This window comes from Miscanthus floridulus, chromosome 1 (genome assembly GCF_019320115.1).
Source record: "Miscanthus floridulus cultivar M001 chromosome 1, ASM1932011v1, whole genome shotgun sequence".
NCBI lineage: Eukaryota > Viridiplantae > Streptophyta > Magnoliopsida > Poales > Poaceae > Miscanthus > Miscanthus floridulus.
In genome coordinates, this window is record NC_089580.1 from 193312608 (window position 1) to 193337348 (window position 24741).

Sequence of the window (24741 nt, forward strand, 5' to 3'; positions counted from 1 at the left end):
CTCCTGGTCCAAATGAGTGATGATGTACGACCTATGGTGATACACAACATAGTCCTGAAGGAAGAGCTTTATCTCTGACATTGTATTGAATATCATCCCCTTCCTAAGGATTTCTTTCTCATGGCCATACAATTATTTCCTACACATCTGGAGACTGGTGTCACAAACTGCCATATCCGTCATGCTGATATCCCTATAGTTCAGAACATCCCTGAAAGGTATGTTCATTGACCTTAGTTGCTCAAGCTCAGTCGTTGTGTAAGATGGTGGTGGAACATACTGCTGCGCTTCGCTAATTCTGCCCCATGAATCATAGGGGGTATCATCTGCTGATAAATCTATGACTAGTCTAATCTGAGCCTAGATAGCATGCAAAACCTTAGTTGGTACTGGTAATGGCATACCATGAATAAGTACTGGTATGGCATCAACCGGTGTGGGCATAGCATGTCTATGTCCCTAGTCATCATCTGAATCGTCCGAATCACTGTTAACTACATCATCGATCATGTCCTCCTCCTCCTGCTCCTCCTCTTCTAGTTTGAATTCGTTCACATCGAAGTCATTGTTTATACAACCTACTTGACTTGAATGAAACTGCTCCTGCGTCAACTGACCGTCCAAATCCATGTCACCCTAAGTTGCTTCCCCTTCGACCCCCCAATTCTTGCTCATTGCCTCCAACACCGTCAATGGATGGCCCATCCAGGACACCCTATATCCTATACCCATTATCCACCACCACCTTAGCCATGGGCACATTAGAACCTTGGACCACCCTAGTGTAGCGGGACCAGTGACCAGGGTCGCGCATGAGCATTAGGACATAGTGTGCCCTAGTCTTTCCAGTATCAAACCTCCCCTTCAGTGTGAAATCACCGTAAAACTTTGGATTCAAACGGACACAAAAGTCGTTGAAGCTAGGAGGTTCATCAAACCATTCCAATTCTTCTTCTATATCCTCAAACATACCATCTTCTCTCCTAACACTTCCTCCGTAAAAAACTCTAACACAATAATCCATCTACAAAAGCATTTCAAGAAACTTTAAGTCGTCGAAATCATCGTACGTACTGTCCATAAAAATATTAATACATATTCTAACTATAACTATACTAACTAATCTAATATTAACATCTATACAAGACTAACTACAACAACTAATTATACTAAATACAATAACTAACTAGACTCATCTAACTGTACTAACTAAACTAACTAACTTTACTAACTATACCAACTTACTATACTGCCTATACTAACTAAACTAACTTTACTAATTATACTAACTATACTTTACTAACTATACTAACTTTACTTATTATACTAACTTGCTATACTAACAATGTCGATTCTATCAACAAATACACTAGGGGTACCTCACGGCAGCAGCGTGTTGTCGTCCTTGCGGCAGCGGCGGCCCTCGTCCTCGTGGCTGTAGTATGCTCTCGTCCTCGCGGCGGCGGCGCGTTAGACCGAGTCGGGAGGCGGGTGGTCGCGGGGGAGGCACAGGCGCTGGCCTCGGCGGCGGTGGCGGGTGGACACAGGATAGAGAGAGGGGCGTGCGACAGTTGGAAGCGGTGTACAACGGCGACACGACAGTGAGGGTGGCGGCGGCAATGGCGGGCGCGGCAGTGAGGGCGGCAACGCGGCAGTGAGGGTGGTGGCGGGCGCGGCGGGCATCCATGGCGCGGCGGGTGGCCATCGTACGTGGCCGGAGGGCGCGGCGGTCGGCCGGCGGGCGTGGCGCGGCGGGCGCGATAGGCTGTCGGCGTGCGTGGGCGGCGGGCAGGGCGGTGGCTGTGCTTCTAATAGGTCGCGTGAGAGAGAGAGGCCCGGCCTATACAAGGGCCTGCCACGCCGTGATGCGTGGCGCGGCAGGCCCGGCGCGCCCTGATCGGTGACGCGGCAGAGCTGGCCACGTCACCGGTCAGCGGCTCTGGTCGCTGCCACATTGGTAGTCTCGCTGCGCCCCATGTATGGCGCGGTGGCTTTAATTCGCTGCGCCGTACGAATAGACGCGGCCAAGAGTGTTAGATGTGAAAAAATTTTAAACAGTGTTAATTTTAAAATTAATTTAAAAAAATGTGTTAAAACTAAAAAAAATTCCCTGGCGATGGGCCTGCCAATTCGGTGAAGCCTCCCGCCCGACCCCAGGTCAGGTCGTCAGCAAGGAACGACATGCCATGGGCGCGCCCATTAACCGCTACCTCCGCAACAGCTAGCTGTAGCACTAGCAGCAGCTTCTTCTTCGCGCCATTACTCGCACACGTGTTCTCCATCCCGCGCCTATAAATCCGCCGTGCTGCGCCGGGACTCCCCACACCTTAACTTGCTCAGTGCTCAGAGCTCACACTGGCTAGCAGCTTCGTTCTCTAACAGTAACAGCACGAGCACGTACGTGGTGGTCTCGATCGATCAACAAGAGCCCCCCAAGCAGCAACACGTGCACATCTGAGCTTCAGAGCTACTCCTAGCTAGCTACGCTAGCATTAATCCCCATGGCGAACCAGCAGCATCGGTCCTCCATCGCCATGGACCGGGAGCTGTTTCGGACGGTGCGGCAGGCGGCGCTGAACCACGCGAGGCTGCTGTACCACCGCCTCGTCAGCCGCCTGCCGCACCTCCTCGCCGTCACGCTCGTGGTGGCCGCGGCCCAGCTCGTGCCGCCGTCGTCCGTGCCGCTGCCGCCACTCGCGGCCGCCGGGACCCTCCTGCGCGAGGCGGCGGCGCGCGCTCGCGCCGATGCGGGCCTCGTGGCCGCGGCGCTGGCGGGGGTGTCGGCGTGCGCGTGCGTGTACGTGGCGTCGCGCCCGCGGCCCGTGTACCTGGTGGACCTGGCGGCGTACAGGCCGGGCCCCGCGCACCGGGCCACCCGCGCCGAGTCCGTCCGCCACTTCGCGCTGGCGGGGCGGTTCACGGACGAGAGCGTGGCGTTCCAGACGCGGATGCTGGAGCGCGCGGGCGTCGGGGACGCCACCCACTTCCCGGCCTCCATCCTCGCCGTCCCCGTCGACATGAGCCTCCGCGCCGCCAGGGAGGAGTCCGAGGCTGTCGTCTTCGGCGTCGTCGACGACCTCCTGCGCACCACCGGCGTGCGCGCGGCGGACGTCGGCGTCGTCATCGTCAACTCCAGCCTCTTCAGCCCCACGCCGTCCTTCACGTCGCTGCTCGTCAACCGCTACGGCCTCCGGCACAACGTCGTCACCCACAACCTCAGCGGCATGGGTTGCAGCGCAGGCATCATCGCCATTGACCTCGCCAAACACCTGCTTCAGGTACCTACCTAGTAGTAGTAGCTACAGTACACACTGACTGACCTGACCTCATACCTCTGGTACGTGTCGCTTAGCATGGGTGTCTGGCTGACACTAGTACAGAAATAAGTTATAATTCTGGTTGGGAAATTTCTTCGGGAGCACGAATCTAGGACTAAAGGGCCATTCCTTTAGTCCTGGTTTCTCGTCCAGGACTAAATACCAACCGGGGCTAAAGAGACCTTCCGGTTTAGCCACGTGGGCCGGCCCTTTAGTCCCGGTTGGTACCAACCAGGACTAAATATTTTCTTTTTTTTTATAAATGTTATAATATGGTAGCTGTTATTTTTTTTGTTATAATATGGCTGTTTTAGTTTATTGTTATAAATATTCGATAAAAAGTTGTGGTAGCTGTTTGGACTGCAGCCGCATGTTAGTCAAAATGCCCCGTATACATTCTCACTAGAAAATATTTGAATAATCATCACAAGTACACGAGAAGCTTAATAATTTTTACTAAAACAGTAGCACTAGAGCAATATACTATCAGCTTCTAGCTTTTACAAAATGAACAGCCAGCCACTATAAAATCAACAGCTGGCCTTCTATTCTTCATGACGAGACAGTCCTTGTCTTTCATTCTTCATGATCAGATAGTCAAAATAACAAATGCAAATGTTCAAAAGAAAGATAAAATTAGTAATATAATAAACTAATATAGCTTGGAATACAAATGTACTTTATTAGCTAATTTTGTCAACAAAAAAAATTCTAACACCACATGCCAAATCTAAAGATTTCCTATATATTAGTTAACAAAAAAATTATCTATTCCATAGCCATCTTGCCTAGATGAAAGAAACGAAGCACCTGCAATGATTTGTCCATATATACTAAAGAAAGGACGCACTAACTAGCAAGAACCAGATGGATTCACCGCATCTCTGCATGGATTTATTCTTACAAAAATCAATGGAAAGGGAAAAATAGAAATGCCTTCTCTGGCGGCTGCAGGGGTTGCTGCGCCTGAACCTTCTTCCGCACAGACTGGATCTGCTTGAATCACCACCACGAGATGGATGAATCTTCACCTGGCTGATTGATCTGCCTCGGTTGTGGCTTCCGATTCCACATCTACAAGATCACAGCTTCTACAAGACCAAAAGTATATTTTAGATCTACACAGATGGGGAAAACTAGAGATTAGCAGATGGTAACGAGAGAGAAAATGAGAAGCTGCACAAGTTCATCACCTGTGTGGACGGAGAAGACACCCGTGCTCAGCGGGCAGGACGGTTCTTGTATATAGGAGGGGACCTTTAGTCCTGGTTGGAGACAGCAACCAGGACTAAAGGTTCCTTTCTAGTCCCGGACGGAGCCTCCAGCCGGGAGTAGACTTTTACTCCCGGTTGGAGGGACCAACCGGGAGTAAAAGTTAACCTTTAGTCCCGGTTGGTAGCTCCAACTGGGACTAAAGGTCCCCAGCAACAAAAGCCTGTCGCAGTAGCTATTGGACAGGGACCTTTAGTCCCGGTTGGAGTTATCAACCGGGACTAAATGTTTCTCTAGTCCCGGACACGAAAAATACCGGGACTAAAGCCAAATTTCGAAGTGGGTCAAAAGTCGTTTCTCTACTAGTGTGAAAGTACTGTTGGTTGATTTGTTGTGGAAGAAAAATATTGTTCGTTGGCTGAGAAAAGTATGGCTTATAAGCCAAGCGAACATGGCGTAAGTACGGAATGCATGAGAGGAATGCCATTGGTCGAGCACTTGACATGCTTGCCAGCAATTAAGATGAACAGCACCATCACCATGCATGACGGCATTATTTATCACAGTAATCTTCAAGAAGGTAGGATTACATGCATGCATGTCCCAGCCAGTACACCATCAAGGTCCCTTTCTTCTTCTTGGTCTTTTAAATTTCTTGCCAAACTATTTAGGTACACAGACCGAGCATGATTAGTGACCGAGCTGTCACACAAAACGAATCATTAATTCGAGTGAAATATATATAGTTCATAGCTAGTGATCATCGGCCTGTTCGCTGGTTGGTTTCTGGGTTGGTTTGGGCTGGTTGGTGCTGGTTTATTGTAAGAGAAAAACACTGTTGGCTGGCTGAAACCAACAAGCGAACAGGCCGTATCGGATAGCTCGACTGAAGGCCGATCCTGGCATTTACTGTAGCATGCCGGTGACAGATTTGGTTTTATTGTCACTGTTTATTTTTATATATAATACTAGGACTATACTGGAGTAACAAGTAACAGGCTAGTCCTAGTGTCAAGTTATGAGCACACGAGCCAATTACTGTAAAAGCTAGCTAGCGCCGACACCATATATAGGCCATTCTTTGGGATGGCCTACAGTGTTTGCATTGGCAACCTCTGTGGCCTCAACCAGCACTTATCATTGCATCATGCTCTTAAAAATGTCAATATACTTTGAGGCCGTCCATTGATTTTTCGCTAGACGATTACCTGTTGTACATATCTCCATTCTAAAAGGCAGATATGCTTTGGTCCTGGGGATATCAGTCGATCAATCTTTCTCTAACTTTAGTCAAGTTTATAGTAATTAGGAAGACGTTTCTCTAACTTTAACTAAGCCTATAGTAATTAGTAAGATGCCCCAAACGTCTCTAGCTCCTTCCTAGGGTGCATAAAAGAACCAAGATCGGTGAAACAAAAAAATAATAGCCCTACAGCATTCTAGCTCATTTTAAGAGGAGAGATAAAAAAATAGCTCCTTAGTACAGTGCATGGTAGAGCTAGAGCTTCACCAAAATGGGGGCCTTAGTTTAATTAGATCCACCATAAAATTTGTCTTCATAGCACCTTTCCTTTGGGCACAGTAGATGTCTACATATCTGTCGGTAGACACAGTCAAAGCAAGCCGGGGAAGTTTGACACAAAGACAAAAGGTTACTAGAGTTGAGATGAGACAGATCGATCGATCGAGGTATAGGCGCCGGAGATATATTTTTATTTATTATAGTACTACTACTACATCATCCGTTGTGCCAACGAACCATATAGTCATATAGAAACCGACTAGTGACAACAACAACAACAACAAGGATGTAGAAATGGTTATTCATTCATCATTAACTTTGTTATTATAATAATATGGTAAGGCTGGGTGTGTTAATAAGGTAGATACGTGCATTACCCTGTTTTGTTTGGACTTGTTTGCTTTATAAGTCGTACTTTTTGGCCAACGAATAATATTTTTCTCCCACACTAAATCAGCCAACGGTACTTTCAGCCATGCAAACAGGGCGATCGATGGCACTACCATGGCAAGAAGGCCCAAGGACATATACTCGCATACATTATTATACCTGTCCTCAAAAAAAAAAAAACCTGTCCGGAGCCGTCCGTAGACATACGTACTGACGCGTCCGGCATAAAAAGCAAGCCAATCATCCAAAGCGAGATGCATCTACCGAAACTGGTCCAGAGTGCCGATCCGGCAGCTAGGAGGACCATTGCGTGTTCCATCCACAGATGAACAAGAACAACCTAGGAGAACTGGAGGACCATGCATGGCCATGGCCTGGCCCCATGGGAAACACAGGTCGTCCGTGCGATCGGACGTAGGAGGAGGGCCTGGGAAGTGAGACTTGAGGGCCCGAGCCCATTTCTGCAGCGTGGGCCAGCTTAACGCCCAATAGACGCATGCTCCACTGCGCTGTCCATTCCAATTGTCAGCAATTTTTTTTTAATTTTAACCCTTTTTTTAATTTAATTTTAAATTTAACATCATCGGTTTTTTTTATTTTAAAACTAACACTTTTGGCCGCGCCATGGTGGCGTGGTAGAGGGCCGACGTGGCGACGACCGGAATCGCTGACCGCTGACGTGGCTCGGCCTGCCGCGTCACCGATCTTGGCGCGGCAGGGCCGCGCCATCCATCACGGCGCGACATGGATCGACTTGAATGGACTGTGAAAGAGACCGAAAGAGACCGCTCGGTTGCTGTGTGCGGCCTCGCTGACCGGCCTGGAAAGCACGCAGTGATGATGATGTTTGCCGCAGCGTCACGTCACTCTCCCAAATCTTAGGCCTTGTACTGACGGTGAGGTCATGGTGAGGACGCTAAAGCGGCAAGGTACTGCAGCACGCGTCACAGTAGTACTGTTTATTTGTTTTTTTCTCCATTCTCAAATCGTCACGTCGTGTCCCTGTCACGTATGTCTCCTGCACCACTGCACGGCTCTCAGCTGGCACGTCGTCTCAGAGCGCAGTAGTACCTGCTGCCTACTAGTACGCTGCTTGCATTGTCATTCTGCTCGATGGGTGACTGATGAAGTGATGATGATAATATATGTATTATTATACTCACTCTCAAGCGTTTCTGTACGAAATAGGTACCGTTTATATTACTCCAGTTGTTACAGTATACTACCTTTGTTAAAAAAAGAATGTAACTATGCCTTGCATGCCAGTTAAATTAGTTCACATTTTACTAAGTTTCTAAGGGCAGTCCCAACGGTAGACACTGCGCACGGTTTCCGTAGTGACCACGTCAGCAAAATTCCGTCTATAGAAACTATCCCCACAATGCAGGTTTCTTCGCGTAATAAATGTGTGTTTCTCTCTCTCTCTCTTTCTCTTTCTCCACCGATTACCATGGATGCTCTCGCCTCTGGTACTCTACCGTGGGCGAGCTCAGCTGGCGAGAGCAGCTGCGAGCGCGTTGCGGCGTGGGCGAAGATGCGCAATTGCCAGCGGGCGCGCGCGACGGCGCAGGCGAGCGCGTGCGGTGGCTGGCGGGTGCGCGGCGGCCCAGGCGAGTGCGCGCGGCTGCCGGCGGCTCGTGGTGCTTCTTCATGTCGATCGACGTGTCCGCTCTATACGTGTCCTATGGCTGCACGTACGTACATGATGCATATGAACGAATAGCGAACAATCAAACGACGATCATCACAAATTGGAACCCGGCGGTTGCAATGTGTAGAGCAGATCAAGTGCTCAGCCTGAAGTAGAACCACCTCCTTCACGATCTTCCGCGACTGGATGCCCTAGTAGATGACGACGGCCTTCTTGTCCTGCCCCTTCCGGCGCCGCGGCCTCGTGATTTTGGCGCTGTTCTGGCGCGGTGGCTGCTTGCTAGCGCGTGTAGCGGCGGTGCGTGCGAGCATGGTGGCGGCCGGCGAGGGAGCGGGCCAGCGTGGTGGCGGCCAGCGCAACGGCGGCGTGGGCGAGCGCGCGGCCAGCAGGGTAAGCGCTGGGGCCGTTGGCGAGCGAGCGTGCCGCGGCGGCCGGCAAACCATCACAGGCGCCGCAACTTGATAGAAACGACCCATTTCTTCCCAACATTGAAATCACGGTTTCTTCGTGCATCGATTCAAGAGACAACTTCATTTCCTCTTGAAGAAACGGTTTCTTCTATTTTTCATCTCTTTCTTCATGAATTAAGCTGCCATTTCAGCATTTTGCTGAGTTGGCATCTCATTTGATAGAGATAGAAACCACCATGAGGCCTTGTTTAGTTGGGGGAAATTTGGGAATTTGGCTACTTTAACACTTTTGTTTTTATTTGGCAATTAGTATTCAATCATGGATTAATTAGGCTCAAAATGTTCGTCTCGCGATTTCCAACCAAACTGTGCAATTAGTTTTTTTCGTCTACATTTAATGCTCCATGCACGTATCGCAAGATTCGATGTAATGACTACTGTAGCACTTTTTGGAAAAACTTTTTGGAACTAAACCAGGCCTTAATTCTCTATTGAGAGTGCCCTAATGAATGTTACATGGCTTGGGCGCATGGACTGGCCTGCATGCCTGTGCCGCTTCCCTCTCTACTTTACTCCCTCCGATTCTTGGTCAAAAATGGCTGCAAGCACTGGACATCCTGTGCCAGCACTTTCCTAATGTGCATTGATTGTAGACCACGCCAGCACCGCTCTTCCAGACGTGCAGCGCATGGCGCCATGGCCCTGGCTCTGCCTCCTCTTATCGGTAGCAGATGATAACAATCGGCTTGTTTGCTGGTTGATTTTTTTAGGCTGGTTTGGACTGGCTGGTGCTGGTTTGTTGTAAGAAAAAAACATTGTTGGTTGGTTGGTTTGGGCTGGCTGAAACCAGAAACCAATAAGGATGAAAAACTCAAACACACAGCGTCATACCTATGCCAATCAATGCACGGAGGCCGCAGGAGTGCAGTAGTGACGTGTCTGCCTTCCCGCAGCAGCTTTGTTCTCAGTCTCAGGCTCTCAGCAGTAGTACAAGATAAAATGATGTCGTTGTTGCCTTTCAGGTGCACCCGGACACGTACGCGCTGGTGGTGAGCACGGAGAACATCACGCTGAACGCCTACCTGGGCAACCACCGCCCGATGCTGGTGACCAACACGCTGTTCCGGATGGGCGGCGCCGCCGTGCTGCTCTCCAACCGCCGCGCCGACCGGGCCCGGGCCAAGTACAGGCTGGTGCACACGGTGCGGACGCACCGGGGCGGCGCCAGCGACGAGAGCTACGCGTGCGTCACGCAGGAGGAGGACGGCGAGGGCAACGTCGGGGTCTCGCTCTCCAAGAACCTCATGTCCGTGGCCGGCGACGCGCTGCGGTCCAACATCACCACGCTGGGCCCGCTGGTCCTCCCGCTGTCGGAGCAGCTCCGGTTCCTGGGCGCCGCGCTGCTCCGCCGCGTCGCCGGCGGGAAGGTGAAGGTGAAGCCCTATGTGCCGGACTTCAAGCTGGCGCTGGAGCACTTCTGCATCCATGCGGGCGGGCGCGGCGTGCTGGACGAGCTGGAGCGCAGCCTGGGGCTCAGCCCCTGGCACATGGAGCCGTCGCGGATGACGCTCTACCGCTTCGGCAACACCTCCAGCAGCTCGCTCTGGTACGAGCTCGCCTACTGCGAGGCCAAGGGACGGATCAAGAAGGGGGACCGCGTCTGGCAGATCGCCTTCGGGTCAGGGTTCAAGTGCAACAGCGCCGTCTGGAGGGCGCTCCGGACGGTGGACGACGCCGGCCGGGAGACCAATAACCCCTGGGCCGACGACATCCACGACCTGCCGGTGCACGTGCCCAAGGTGTCGCCCTTCGCCTCTTCCGACCAGCAGGCAGCGTCCACCAACGGCCAGCATGCCTAGCCAATGTTGCTCGTGATACCTGCTACGCCAATCTTCAGCCTGTTCGGCTGGAGCTGAAACGATCGTATATGTTCGTGAATTATTACTGTTGACTAGTTTGATGTGAGAGAAAAATACTGTTCTGGCTGAAAAATACCCAGCGAACAGGCCGCTTGCTTCTGCATTTTTATTATGCTACATATGCCTGGGTGCGTGCGCTTGTACTAGTGCCGTCTGCCCGGGCAGCCTTATTATATATACACAGGGCATTATTTCTCATCTTGTACTCCTATACTTGAATTACAATTAATAGTGTGTAAATCGTCATGGGTAAATGGACTTGAGAGCATTGTTGACTGTTGAGTGTGTTGGCGGATGGAAATCAGGGATGTGCTATCCTACGCAGAACATATTCGAAGGAAGGATGTGCAGAGCAATCCGACTTTGTACATACGAACAGTAGGACGCAATAGAGAACAAGCTGCATATGAAACTAGCCAAATGATACGCCATGTATCTGCAACACACCCTTCGTTCATCGGCAACCGGCATTGCCATAATGCCACTGGAATCCTTGCACGCTGCAAAGAGAAGAGGTCGCCTATCTGGACGTGGTTCAACTAGTGGAGCAGCGTGTTATGAGGAACCGCCAAGCATATCTGACAAAGATAAAAAGGGGATCTCACTGTGACATAGGTTAGGTTAGAGTAAAATACCATCAGACATTCAATAGACAGTGTCAAGAATAAATTGTATACTCCATCTGGTCGGAAGGCGGGGGCAAGGGAGGGAGGGAGAAAGAAAGGGGGACATTGGGAGCATCTTTCAGCACTGAACTGCGTGTATATAGATAGAGACGCCTAGCAAAAAGGTATTTGAAGGCTTCAGAAATTAGATATGATAGTGTTGATTGATTTAACATGGATAACTTAAACTCATGACCGATATTATTCTAGGGAGGGCCAATACTAAGCTGTAAAACAATTTCGACTTCCTGGAGCGCCTCAAGGGCGTGCTGTAAACAAACAATTCTCCCTTATAATACAAAAAAAAAAAACGTGCAAATCTTTTGCGTGATCGAAAAAAACTAACGACCGCGTCTAGTTATCGTACAGAATCTGATTTCTAAATAAAAATATGTACTCCCCTGTGAAAGAAAAAACTGTTGTTTTAGAATGAATCTAGATATTTTTTGGGACTACTCCTTCCGTCTCTAATTACCTGTCGTTTTGGGTTTACGTATGCCGTAAGTTTCACTATATTTTATAGAAAATACGTGCAACATTTGTATTTTTAAATAAATTTATTATAAAAATAGATTCAAAGATCTATCTAATGATATTAATTGTGTATCATATATATTAATATATTTTTATATAAAATTAATCAAAGTTATTTCTTAAAAAACCAGAACGACAGTTATTTTGGGACGGAAGGAGTACGCGTGTTTTTTTATCTTTGCGACTTGCAACCAGCTAGTCCGCAACCCAGGCCAAGCGACCCCGACCTTTCCGCTGAGCCTGGAAAACGGGCTGCTCCAGCAGTCCAGCTCGATTCCTCGGTTGCTTGATGCGCCGCTATGCTGGGCTCTTAGTGGGCTTCCATTATGGGCCTATTTGTCAAGAAGTGACAACGAGCCCAGCTTGTTTTTATCAAGCCTTTACCATTGTGAGCCCATCACCCAGCACTGAAAACTTCTCTCCCCAGCAATGGCGGGCTGGCCGCTGCCGCAGCCCTAGGCGTACTAGCCTGCTAGGGGGAAGGGCTCCTTTGTTGCCTTCGGCCGACGCGCGGTGTTTGCTCCACGCCTGCTCCTGCTCCTGCTCCCCTCCTACCCCGTCCCGCGGGCGGCGGGGCTGCACTTGCCTTCACCACCGAAGCCGCAGCTGCGCCTCGTAGGTTTCGCCACCAGCTAGCGGTGAAAGAGACCACCTACTCCGCAGTCCGGGCTCCTCGCCGCCGCCAGCCCGTCGCGTGGGTCGTGAACCCGCGCCGACCACGGTGAGTTCAAAGTTTAGAATAAGAATCGAATATTTTGAGCCAAAACTTTAGGTTTGATGTAGGGGATTTCACGCCGGTAGATTTCCATTTCGAATGGAATTTATTGTATCTGTTCCCAGATGCTTAACGACACGACACTGTGACTGCACTCTTTTTTCAGGGTGAATAACAGCAGGGAGAGATGCTGACCCCGTGCGTTTGTTTTCTCCATGTCCCCGCTCAGCCACGGACTCCGTTGCCGGATCTTACAGCTCCGGCGCCCTGGAGAGAGAATGTTCTCAACTTCCAGATTAAAGCAGTCTCTGCGCCAGCTAGGACTGTTGAAATTTGCCCAGAGTTGGTAGTTCCATGCACGGTTACCAAACAGACTGTCAGAGGGAAGAAGAAGAAGAAAGGCAACTGGGTCCATTATGGTGGGTCGCTGCCGGCAATGCTGGAGGCACTAGAGCATGTCCGGGACGTTGGGGAAGCGCTCTGGGCGTGGAAGGACACCCTGAGCAACAGGGAGAGGACGATCATCCTCAAGGAGCAGAAAGATTGGCGACGGGCAGTCGAGATCTTTGACTGGTTTCGCAGGGAGCGGGGCCATGAGCTCAATGTGATTCACTACAATGTCATGCTCTATACTGTTGGGAAGGCAAGGAGGTGGGACCTCGTTCTTAGGCTGTGGCATGAGATGCATTCCTTTGGTGTGGCGCCGGACAACTCAACGTATGGTACGCTGATCAATGTCTGTTGTCAAGGGGGGAGAGAATGGGTGGCTTTGCTATGGCTTGGGGACATGTGCAAGCGTGGTTTGATGCCTGACGAGGTCACTATGAATATTGTGATGCAGGCGCATAAGAAGGCTGGAGAGTATGAAACAGCTGAGCTTTTCTTCGAAAGGTGGTCCTCGGATTCAATCACAAGGAAGGAGGGATGTCCTCACTGCAGCTTGTATACTTACAACACCTTGATTGATACTTATGGAAAGGCTGGTCATCTTGAGAAAGTATCAGATACGTTCAACCAAATGTTGAGAGAAGGTGTTGTGCCAAGTGTTGTTACATTTAACTCAATGATCCATGTTTGGGGTAAGCACCACAAAATGGAACAAGTTGCTTCTTTGGTTCGAGTGATGGAGGAATTCCAGTGCTTTCCTGACACCAGGACTTACAATATACTGATCGCACTGTACAGAGAAAGCAATGATATTGATATTGCAGAGTACTACTACTGGAAGATGAAAGCTGAAAACTTGGTACCAGATGTTGTGAGCTGCCACACACTCTTATATGGATACTCTATCAGGGGCATGGTCACTAAAGCGGAAGCCCTTCTAAAGGAAATGGATGAGAGGGGCTTCGTGGTAGATGAATACACACAATCAGCTTTGACAAGGATGTATATAAATGTTGGGATGCTTGAGCAAGCTTGGCGTTGGTTTGACAGGTTCCATCACCATATGAATTCTGAATGCTTTTCTGCAAATATTGATGCATTTGGAGAGAAAGGATACATAGTTTTTGCAGAGAAGGCTTTTATATGTTGTCTAAAGAAGAAGATGCTCAGTGTTTCTGCATGCAATGTTATGATCAAAGCATATGGGTTGGTAGAGAAGCTTGATGAGGCATGTGAGATAGCTGATGGTATGGAGAGGTATGGCATTTTGCCTGATTACGTGACATATGCTTCTCTCATTCAACTTCTGTCAACTGCTAAACTGCCAAAGAAGGCTATTTACTACTTGGAAAAAATGAAAGTTGTGAAATTGCTGCCAGACTGTATCCCATACTCTGTGGTAATTAGTAGCTTTGCTAAGAATGGTGATCTACGAATGGCTGAATACCTATTTAGAGAAATGATCATGTCAGGGGTCCGTCCTGATATTTTTGTCTACTCTATCTTAATTGATGCATATGCTGAAGTTGGAAATGTCCAACAAGCTTCAGCATATTTTGGTTTAATGAAAAAGGATGGTTTATATGCGAACGTTACGATCTACAATTCTTTGATAAAGCTCTACACAAAAGTAGGGTATGTGGCAGAGGCCCGAGAAACATATAAGTTACTCAAATCATTGGATACCATTGCCATCCTTTATGCATCTAATTGCATGATTGATCTCTATAGTGATCATTGTATGGTGAAGGAAGCAAGCGAGGTTTTTGAAGGTTTGAAGGTTAGGGGAATTGCCAATGAATTCTCACATGCAATGATGGTGTGTATATACAAGAAAGTTGGTCGCTATGATGTGGCTCACATGATTTGCAAGGAAATGCAAGCTTTAGGACTTCTAACTCAGTTACTAAGCTACAATTCTGTAATCCAAATGTATGTATCTGGTGGACGAACAGAGGAGGCTCTTAAAATATTTAAGAAGATGTTGGCATCGAACACACCACCAAATGATGCAACATTCCAGGCACTAAAGGTTATTCTAGTAAGAAGTGGAGTCACAAAGAATGAGACAAGAAAGTTGGAATTGTTAAGAAGAAATAACACTCATGATTGCTTGTGTCAGTGGTACAGGGCACTATCTTCAGCTGTAAGATCAAGTGCAAATTCTTTTCAAACATAGTATTATTGGTCAATCTGCTACAAGGACACATCCTTTTGACATTAACAATTGTAGGAGTAGAAAAGGGAGTACAAGAAAGCAAGTAACTTCCGAACTGATTTCAAATGGTTGAAATCTTAGATGTAGATACACTTTAGTGATGATCCATCTACTGAACTGTACACAGAATGGGGTGAACCATCTTTGAGAAAAAGAATGTTGATAGTTGATTGGCTGATGCACGGTGAATTCATAGGAATCATTTTCACATGGGTGTGGATCCTGCTGAAATCTTCTGCAGGTGAGCTTTGTTACTTTTTTGCTTCTCTGGGTCTACATACCAGAATATAAGGTATATGCTTTCGCAACCCATGCTTTTACTAAAAATTGAACTGCCTTATCTGACCTCAACAAAAGGGATTCAGTACTGATGATAATGTCCAACTTTGCAGTGTCTTTATAAGTTCTGCCTGTTGTGACTTCATTTCATTTTTGCATTACATCTTACTTGGCAACATAAATTTTCTATGATGGCACCCCACCTTTCTGCAGTGTCCTATTCTGTTATTGACAATTTTGTCCTGAAAAATATGCAGTATGGAATTGCTAAACATTAGTTGGCTTATTAACTTTGTCATTTCAGTCGATTTTGTGTCCTAACGATCTATTCCATGATTTTCACTGTTGTTCTCCCCATGCACTCATTTCTCCCTCAGTCTTCATTTTTTGTTGTGGGCTGATTCTTCCATTGTTTGTTTGTGGGCCTTTTGTTCTTTTTCTTACAAGTTCAGGTCGTTGTCTTTTTTCTTCCTTTTTCAGCAGTTTTCTGGCTTTTCTGCCATGGCCCATGGGTGATCTGGTTTGGGAAGGCCAGCAAGCACCCAAACTTTCTTTTGAGCACTGCCCTTTCAGTGTCTTTTTTCCTCTTGCGATATTTGTTTGTCTTTTCAGGAAATATGTTCTGTATATTTGCTTTTCAAGCACATAGGTAATGTGGTATTCTTAGAGATACCATGGTTATTTGGTTTCAGATGTGGTATTTTCATTTCAGGGGTGTTGAGTTTGTATTGGAGTACTTTGTTAAGTTCCATGCCTTTGTAAATAGTGCTCTAATGTCATGGCTAACCAGTAGGAGAATCATGCTGGTTGTAAGTGTGTTTCTATTCTTTAGGATTCTATATAGTTATTAGTTACCTTGTAGGAGTTATAATCTTTTCACTATTGCTTCCTCTTTGAGACATTTTAGGCGACATGCTTTTGATATTGATGTCTTATTTAGTCCGGTTCTTGCAAATAGTTACCAAAACAAATAACCACAGAATTAGATAGTACTCCCTCTGTTTTTAATCTATGATCTAAATGTCATATATTTGAAAACGGAGGTAGTATGTTGAAGACAGGACTTGTGTCTTTTCTCTAATTGGTAAAAGTAATTGATGGACAGAGAAAAAGAAATCTAATTTTTTTTTGTTACAATTTTGCCTGCTATGTAAGATTTACTGTGCTCGTACCAATTTTTTTTTCTCCAATACTCAGGAGAACTGTGAGTTATTATATTAATAGGTAGAATTGTCAGATTGCATGTTGATTCACGGCCTGGGTTAGTTTTTTTAGTAACATTTGTGCCCTAGGACCAAATTGCAGTCACATTTGAGATTGTTGGTGGGATCTGAAAGCCTGACTGAAATGCTTTTAGGAAGTAGTCAATTTTTTATGTACATAATGACATGTTAGTTATCTATTGGCCCAAAATCTGAGTGAAATCCAAAACAAAATTAGCTGACTATGAGGTTGTAATCAGTCCCTTTTTATGGCTTACTTATATTCAATAAATTGTAAAGTCAGAAGTGAATGAAGTAACATGAAAATGACAATTCATGGCTAAAGTGCATCTGCATTCTATCTTTCAGAAAAACACACTTTCACTCGTCATATTAGAAGTTAGTGTCATAAATCTGATCAATCAGAGCTTGAGAGTTGTTTTCAAGTCTTCAAATCACCAGCGATTTTAGCATGTCCTACTCTAAGTGGCAAGGCGCCATGGCCACATACTTATTTTTTCTGGTTGGCCAATGTGGCAAAAGCTGATATCTGATGTAGGTGTGCAATCTGGAGAGTTGGTGGGCTTTGATGCTTGTCTGTTTTTGGTTGCTACCAGCAATTCATAGGCCCTGCCTTATTTATATATTTCTTGCTTTACACTCTAAATCTTTGTACCTGTGGAATTATCTTATTTGTTTCAGAGTTCTACTGCTAAATATCTTATTGTCAGTTGCTAAACATAACCGCATCCATTGTGCATGTAACTCTTGGCAGTTCAACGCAGAGGTTGTAATTTATTGTTTGATTGAAGTGGAAACCTGTGTGTACTGGTGTTGACTGCTGAGCCTGGTGCGAAGATTCACTTTTGTGTATTTTTTCCTCGAAACGTATCATTATTAATAAGTAACACTTTTGTGTTCCTTTTGTATTCCATTACCACCTGCTTTTTATGTAAATTAAAACTCTTGTAATCATAATCAGGGCATTTTTTCTGACATTTTGTTCTGAATTTAGGGCATTTACCATGTGGTGACGTTTCCCTATATATGAGCATGAATTCATAGTTCAAATTCTGCAACACCTGTGGCTTCCAGTGATCAAGATTACCTCAAGTTTACTCTCTGCAGCTCACAATCTGGCGTACCCAGTGCAGAGAGCTCCCGCTCTGTGCGGGGTTTGGGGAAGGGTGTCAGTGGCAAGCCTTACCCTCGCATGTGCAATGCGAGGAGACCGCGACTCGAACCTAGGACCTTCCAGTCACAGGCGGTAAGACTCTACCGCTTGCACCAGGCCCGGTGATGTTTCCCTATATATAAGCATGAGTTCATAGTTGAAATTCTGCAACACCTGTGGCTTCCAGTGATCAGACCAGTCAAGATTACCTCAAGTTTACTCTCTGCAGCTCACAATCTGGCGTACCCAGTGCAGCTCACAATCTGATGGATACAAAATCTTTATAGGCTAAATTTCACAAGGGTAGCACCAACAAATTTCTAACTAGTGACATGTTTCTTGTTTTCTGCAGTTTTGGCGCACATTGGCCGTCATTCGGATTCAGAACAACCTGATGGATGGTGCAACGGAATGAAAGTGGGCGCAACCATGCCTTGGGGAATATAAATACGAATACTGGATGAGCTTGGTGCCAAGCAATTCTGAACCACTTGGGGCTGACAAAGTGGAAGTTGTTTGCACGAGTGGCAACTTAGAGAGATCAGCAGCATATATTATGGCCAAGAGATGCATGTAGGCGGCGGATACATCTGATCAGCTGCCGATGAACTGGTGAGAGAGATTTCCATCAGGTATCAAGTTCTGTCCGTGCTTGGCCATAAGATATCAAAATCCTTGCCGTAAAGGAACCTCATTTTTGTGAGGGCTGGTAATGTGGGTTTTTCTCTTGTGAGAAGAGATGACACCGCATGCCATTGCAATGGATGTGAATTGGAGGACTAAGGGCTAGTTTGGTTGCTGAAATTTTTGGCAAAACGACACTGTAGCGTTTTCGTTCTTATTTGGCAATTAGTGTCAAATCATAGTTTAATTAGGCTTAAAAGATTCGTCTCGTGGATTTTGTTTAAACTGTGTAATTAGTTTTATTTTTTATTTATATTTAATGCTTCATGCATGCGTCTAAAGATTCGATGTGATGAGAAATCTTGAAAAATTTGGCATTTTGGAAGGGAACTAAACAGGGCTAAAGAAGGTTGCACCTTTTACAGAGACCTCGGATTGTGATAGGGCGCCAAACTGCCAATGCAGCATGGGCCCTGCTGAACGCTGAGATCCTGAAATTGTAATCATGGCCGCCTGCTCTGCACCTTACCGTGTTGCCGCCTTTTCTTGCAATCTTGCAGACAGAGTATGTACACAAATCTCTGTACACGTTCCTCTCTTATCTAAGAAAAAGACGGACGCATGTCCTGTGCTGTATCCTTGCTTGGCCAATGGCCAGTTGGCCTGTTCTTGTTTCCTCTAATTATAGTGGATCATCTCCTCGTGCCTTCATGATTTTCTGATGACTGTGCTTGTTTAGTTCCCAAATTTTTTTCCAAAAAGTGTTACAGTAGTCATTACATCGAATCTTGTGATATGTGCATGGAGCATTAAATGTAGACGAAAAAAAACTAACCAAAATTGCGAGACGAATATTTTAAGCCTAATTAGTTCATGATTGAACAATAATTGTTAAATAAAAATAAAAGTGCTACAGTGGTCAAATTCTCAAAATTCAAGAACTAAACACGGCCTCTGAAGGCCACACGTTTCTGGAGGGGGTCCAGAAGGCAGAAGCTGCTGCCTCTGATAGCCTGATGACTGATGTACCACGCAGTATGCGCCCAGCCAGTAGTACTGTACAGCGTACAGGCCAGCGAGGCGCCACTTGCTGCTGCTTCAGAACTCAGAAAAAGCAGCCGGGATGCTGAGAGATCGAAAGCGCATCATGGCTAGTCTGGCCTCGCGATCCCGTCAGGGCGCATGCACTGGCTCCAGGCTTCAGGCCCAGTGGCTGACCCTCCACCCCCCACATCCGGGGCCTGTTTAGATGGCGAAATTTTTTGCGAATTTTTTTGTAAAATAATACTATAGAGTTTTTCGTTGTTATTTGGTAATTAGTATTTAATCATAGTCTAATTAGGCTTAAAAGATTCGTCTAGTGAATTTCGTCTAAACTGTATAATTAATTTTATTTTTTATTTATATTTAATACTTAATACATGCGTTTAAAGATTGGATGTGACGAGAAATCTTAAAAAATTTAGTATTTTGGAAGGGAGCTAAACTGGACCCCGGTTGCCGCATGCTCTGCTCGCTACGCCTCCTCTGCTGCTCCGCTTGCCGGCTGTCGCAGGCATGGCAGCGCCAGCTTGCTCTTCTAGCCCACGTCAACCTGAGCTGAGCTCCTTCGGCCTTCGCTCCTCCTCCACGCAAACAAACCATCATCTCACAGCTCACCGTCTCCAGTCGCTGACAAGACACCCCGCCGCCTCGATCCCAGCGCCTCCTCCGCATCCGTGTCGGTGTCGCTCCACTCTCACTCACCCGCGCGGCGCTCCTCACCGGCGGGCAGGCTCGCTAGCCGCCCGCTCGCCTCTCGCCGTCTCCGCACCGCCCCGCCCCGTTCGCGTGTTCTGCTCTGCCCAACTGCCCCCCTGGCTCCTGGGCCAGCAGCTCAGCAGAGCAGACCCCTCGGGCTCGGGGCCCCATCGGTTTCTGGGCGGGGGGGCACAAGTGTAAAACAGAAGCAAGGTCGCCGGCTGCCGAGGCGGCGCCTGGAAGTTACCCTCCTGCCCTCCCCCGCCCTTGTTGCCCTTGTCGCCTTGCGCCGGGGCAGGAGAGTAAAACCATCGCGCCGCGCTCGCGCGGGAAATCCGGAGGGGAGGGTGGTACTTGTGGAGGGGTAGTAGTATCACCCAGCTCTCTGTTTCGTCTCACACTGCTCTGCCTCTGCCCTTGCCTTGCCCCCTTTCCCCCCTTCTCCCCCGCGGGCGCGGGGCGGGCATGTGGCCGCCTGCGGGGCTAGGGTTTCGTGCTCGCCTCGCCTAGCTTCGGGGACGCCATCGCTTAGCGCGGCGTCGTCCGGGATCGATCCGAGCACGCCCCTGCCGCGCTCCACCTCGGTTCAGTTCCGCCGAACCTCGTCGTCGCCGGCCCGCTCGGCTCGATCGTGCTGTCACCGGACGCGATCGATTTGAAGGTGCGCGCATCCGTCGCTCCTCATTCGCCCTAGCACGTGTCCTGGTCGCCTCATGATCGAATGCTTCTGTATTATGCTTGTATTTTTGGGGGTCCTGTCTACTGTCTAGTGCTGCGGGCTGTCATTGTAGGGGTATTGGCTACTTGGCTTGGTAGCCAGCGTTTCTGTGTCGATGTTTCCCCTCCCTGTCACCTTGTTCTGGGGGATTTTATTTTTTCTGTGTTGTTTGATGCGAAAATGGTGTGGCAGATTGGGGTATTGGATTATTGTTACATTATTTTTAGGGCGTGGAGCGAGGCCACCAAACTTGATAGAATGCTGCCGCCCTCAGATTTTGCTGCTCAAGTTGAGTTTTCTGGTTTGTGGGTGTTATTTTTCGGATACTGGCTAATGAATGTGGGAAAAAATGTGATAAGTTTCGAGTGGCCTGTGACTGATACTATAGTTCAATATTCTGTTATTACCACAATATATATATTCTTCTATGAAAAGCCACCTGGTGATTCTGTTTCCATGTCCTTAAAGTGGCTGTTGGATTCTATACTTCTTTGGGAGCACAGTGTGGTCATTAACAGTTTTGTTTTTTCGAAAGGATGTCTGAATAAACAGCTCTCACTAGGGTGTGGTGGATGCTCTGTAGTCAATTTGGTGATGGTTATAAGAGAGTTGTAGCATCTAGTAAGAAGTCCACATCTTTGAATTGTAGGAGTTACAGTAATTGCCTATCAAAGTTAGATCAGGGTGCATTGTGGGTACAAGCATAGTATATAGTGATTATTTAGCTGACTGGGTAAGTTGAGTGGCTGTTTTACCAACAGATGAGTTGTTGTAGTCTTGTAGTAGATGCCAATTTACACTAGGAAGCTCTGGAGAATTGATGTTCAAATGTCACCTTTTGTGGGCCTGCTTTTGAGCTAGCTTCATTAGTTGACATCAGAATAGACGCGAAGTTAGTGTTATTGCATGGAAGTTTATAATAGAGTCCAGCTTGAAACTTAGATGACTCTAGGCTATTTCTATGTATGGTGATTTTAGGTGCTCGCTATTGTCTCATAAATTAAATGAAACATTATCTCAGGGGTTTATATTGGGTATGCCAATCTTGTTTAGTCATGTAGTTGAACATATGACATTTTATAACTGCTGCTTTTCTATTACACTGATTTATACTAGTGTCTAGTTGAACTTTTGAACTTTTATCAAGTTCCTGAATCTTGGACTCTTGAAAATTGACTGTATCTAACTTATGCATTCGGAGCAGGTAATATTTGATTCCTTAGGGTGTTTGTGGTGTTTGTTTTATTCCCACTCTTGGTGTATTGTGCTACATTTAATTACCGATTTAATATATTATGAATTTCATCTCTTGTACGTTCTTAGAATTAGGGCCATACATTTTTTATTGCCGCATCCTGGACCTTTTACAGTGTCCCTCTTGGACTGCTGAAGGTATCTCAAAACATATTATCACCTGCTGTCCATTTAGGCAACTAATTTTGCTTTTAAAAATTTGTTCTCATGAACTGATATTTTTGGCATTTTAGGCCTTGTTTAGTTGGTGTTTTTTTTTGGGAAATGGTACTGTAGCACTTTCGTTGTTATTTGGCAATTAGTGTCCAATCATAGTCTAATTAGGCTTAAAAGATTCGTCTCGTGAATTTCGTCTAAACTGTGTAATTAGTTTTATTTTTTATTTATATTTAATGTTTCATGCATGCGTCCAAAGATTCGATGTGATGGGGAATCTTGAAAAATTTTGCAAAATTTTGGGAACTAAACAGGCACTTATTTGTTTATGTCATTCTGTGGTGCTCATAAATCATAATTATCCTGGTAGAGATTGTTTTGCATCAATACACCTATGAAAAGGTAGTGTTTGAGCAAACGATGGTGCTGTAGAGGTTTCTGGGCGGGGGGGCACAAGTGTAAAACAGATGCAAGGTTGCTGACTGTCGAGACAGTGGCTGGAAGTTACCCTCCTGCCCTCCACCCGGGTGGTACTTGTGTAGGAGTAGTATCACCAGCTCTCTGTTTCGTCTCGACACTGCTCTGTCTCTGCCCTTGCTCCCCTTGCCCCCTCTCCCCCTTTACTGAACATTTGCCAAATTAAATAAACAATCCTCAAATAATGAATTCAAGGGTGGGTAAGTAATGGTGCTCGAATTGCCTGGGACTTGTTTCTTTCCTTATGGGACTGCCAGATTAGTCAGCCGATGCCCTATATTGAGGTGTTACTGTTCTTTTGTCTGCCAAAATGTTTGGATCAATTCCCTTTCATTATGTTTGTCATAGGAGTATCTCACATCTGTATTTTTATGTGATTTCGAGAGTAAAGTCAGCTAGTGACACATCAACATTTTAAATTTATAGGTACGAATTTTGATGAGTATTCTACCCATTTAAACTGTGTGATGAGTATTCTACCAATTTTAAATTTGAGTGAGGAAAGGGTTAAAATGTTATAAGTTATGAAGAATTGCATTGGTGGTCTACCTTCCAAAATGAGTTGTAGATGAGATGTTATGTGTCCTAGGACAATGATTGCTAAGTTCCCGGTTGAAAGGACCAGCATGAAGTTATGTGTAGTGACCCAGTAAGTGCAGGCTATCATTTTATCATTGGTATTCATCTACTGTAGGAAATTTATTTTTGGCAGTGACCCAGTACTCATCTACTGGTGCTTCTGTGTGTATAATAAATTAGTTGGGCCCCACTGTCTGCGTGTTTAGTTGGTGTCAACTTCCAAAAAGTTGCTACAGTACCTGTCACATCGAATGTTTGCGGCCCGTGCATGGAGCATTAAATGTAGACGAAAAGAAAAACTAATTGCATAGTTTGGTGGGAAATTACGAGACGAACGTTTTGAGCCTAATTAGTCCATGTTTAAACACTATTTGTCAAATAAAAACGAACGTGCTACAGTAGCCCCAAAATCCAAATTCACCCAACTAAACAAGGGCTGAGCAAAGTCATATTTCTTGTGAATCATTTGTGATTTGCTGAAGGTTTCTTGTTTGCCCGCATTGATCCTGTATGCTGACTGCATAACATGTAATGGCTGCAAATATTACCATTGCTTGTGTTTCTCAACTACAAGGATTGCTGCAGTCTTTCACAAAAACGATTGGTCAATAACAAGATAATGGTTCTCGTTTGCAGGGTGAGGCCATGGAGAGTGGAGCGAGTGCTGGTGATGGTAGGGAATGGCAACTTCAGATCCCGGAGGGATTCGTTGTACATACTGCTCTCTACTTGGTCTTGGAGAAGATAACCTGAGGACCCCCTCAGGTCAAGCCCCAACGCAGCGACCCCGCGCAAGAGGAGTCATTCGTCTGCACGTGCCCATCAACTACTCCTGCAACTATTCTCCACACTAACACTGATGAGCTCATCCGGGTGGTTCTCCATCAAGTTGAGGTCAAGTGATAGCTAACTATTATATATAGTACGCTACTACCACCCTTAGTTTCTCCTCATTTCTGCAAAGCTTGACAACGCTTTTTATTTTGTTCTGCTCGACCCCTAAGGTGAGCTACTGTCCCATGTTTGTGCTGCGTGCTCAAGATAGACTGGAGATGGGTGGTTGTGCCTGGCCACTGCCCCCTGTGAACCAATTTAGTAGAATGGAGATTGGACTGAATGCTTATATAAAATTCGTAATGTAATGTAATCTTGATTCCAGAATCATCGTGTCACTCAGTGCTATACAATTCTGATGTGGTTATCTTAAAAGGGGACTCAATTTCCTCCACAGGATCTCCTTTTGTTACAGGACAATGTAGGCATTTCAACAGCACAGTGTCGATGACGACATTGCAGATAAAACAATCAGAGACTACGATGCCTTGGCTTGACCTCAGGCCTTGTTTAAAGTTCTGGGCATCACATCGGGTATTATATGGGGTATTGTACGAGGTATTTGGATACTAATAATAAAATAAATGAGGGTATCGTACGAGGTTTTTGGATACTAATAATAAAATAAATTATATAATTTGTCAGTAAATCGTGAGATGAATTTATTAAGTCTAATTAATCTAGCATCATATTGTCAAATCATGGTCTAATTAGCCTTAAAAGATTCGTCTCGTAAAGTAGTCGTAATTTATACCATTAGTTAT

General features: G+C 46.3%; 2 protein-coding genes and 1 long non-coding RNA gene across 3 annotated transcripts; all 3 read left to right on the forward strand.

The window, feature by feature from the left end:
- The first annotated feature begins 2350 nt into the window (after positions 1–2350).
- On the forward strand, positions 2351–10674 carry LOC136552516 (probable 3-ketoacyl-CoA synthase 20). The gene is made up of 2 exons (XM_066544090.1): positions 2351–3278; positions 9525–10674. Exons 1-2 carry the CDS (start codon positions 2502–2504, stop codon positions 10359–10361), a joined length of 1614 nt encoding a protein of 537 aa, XP_066400187.1. The 5' UTR covers positions 2351–2501; the 3' UTR covers positions 10362–10674.
- A 1376-nt stretch (positions 10675–12050) lies between these two features.
- On the forward strand, positions 12051–15118 carry LOC136552526 (pentatricopeptide repeat-containing protein At3g23020-like). The gene is made up of 2 exons (XM_066544094.1): positions 12051–12341; positions 12502–15118. Exon 2 carries the CDS (start codon positions 12523–12525, stop codon positions 14899–14901), a length of 2379 nt encoding a protein of 792 aa, XP_066400191.1. The 5' UTR covers positions 12051–12341; positions 12502–12522; the 3' UTR covers positions 14902–15118.
- Positions 15119–19773: 4655 nt separating this feature from the next.
- Positions 19774–24304, forward strand: LOC136507324 (uncharacterized). Its single transcript, XR_010771742.1, has 2 exons — positions 19774–20620; positions 23780–24304. It is a non-coding gene; the product is annotated as an uncharacterized lncRNA (long non-coding RNA).
- Positions 24305–24741: the final 437 nt, after the last annotated feature.

Coding starts and splice junctions, on each gene's coding strand:
- LOC136552526 (XM_066544094.1), top strand. CDS start 12,523: ATGCTGACCCCGTGCGTTTGTTTTCTCCATGTCCCCGCTCAGCCACGG.
- LOC136552516 (XM_066544090.1), top strand. CDS start 2,502: ATGGCGAACCAGCAGCATCGGTCCTCCATCGCCATGGACCGGGAGCTG. Junction 3,279..9,524: donor TCGCCAAACACCTGCTTCAG/GTACCTACCTAG, acceptor GTTGCCTTTCAG/GTGCACCCGGACACGTACGC.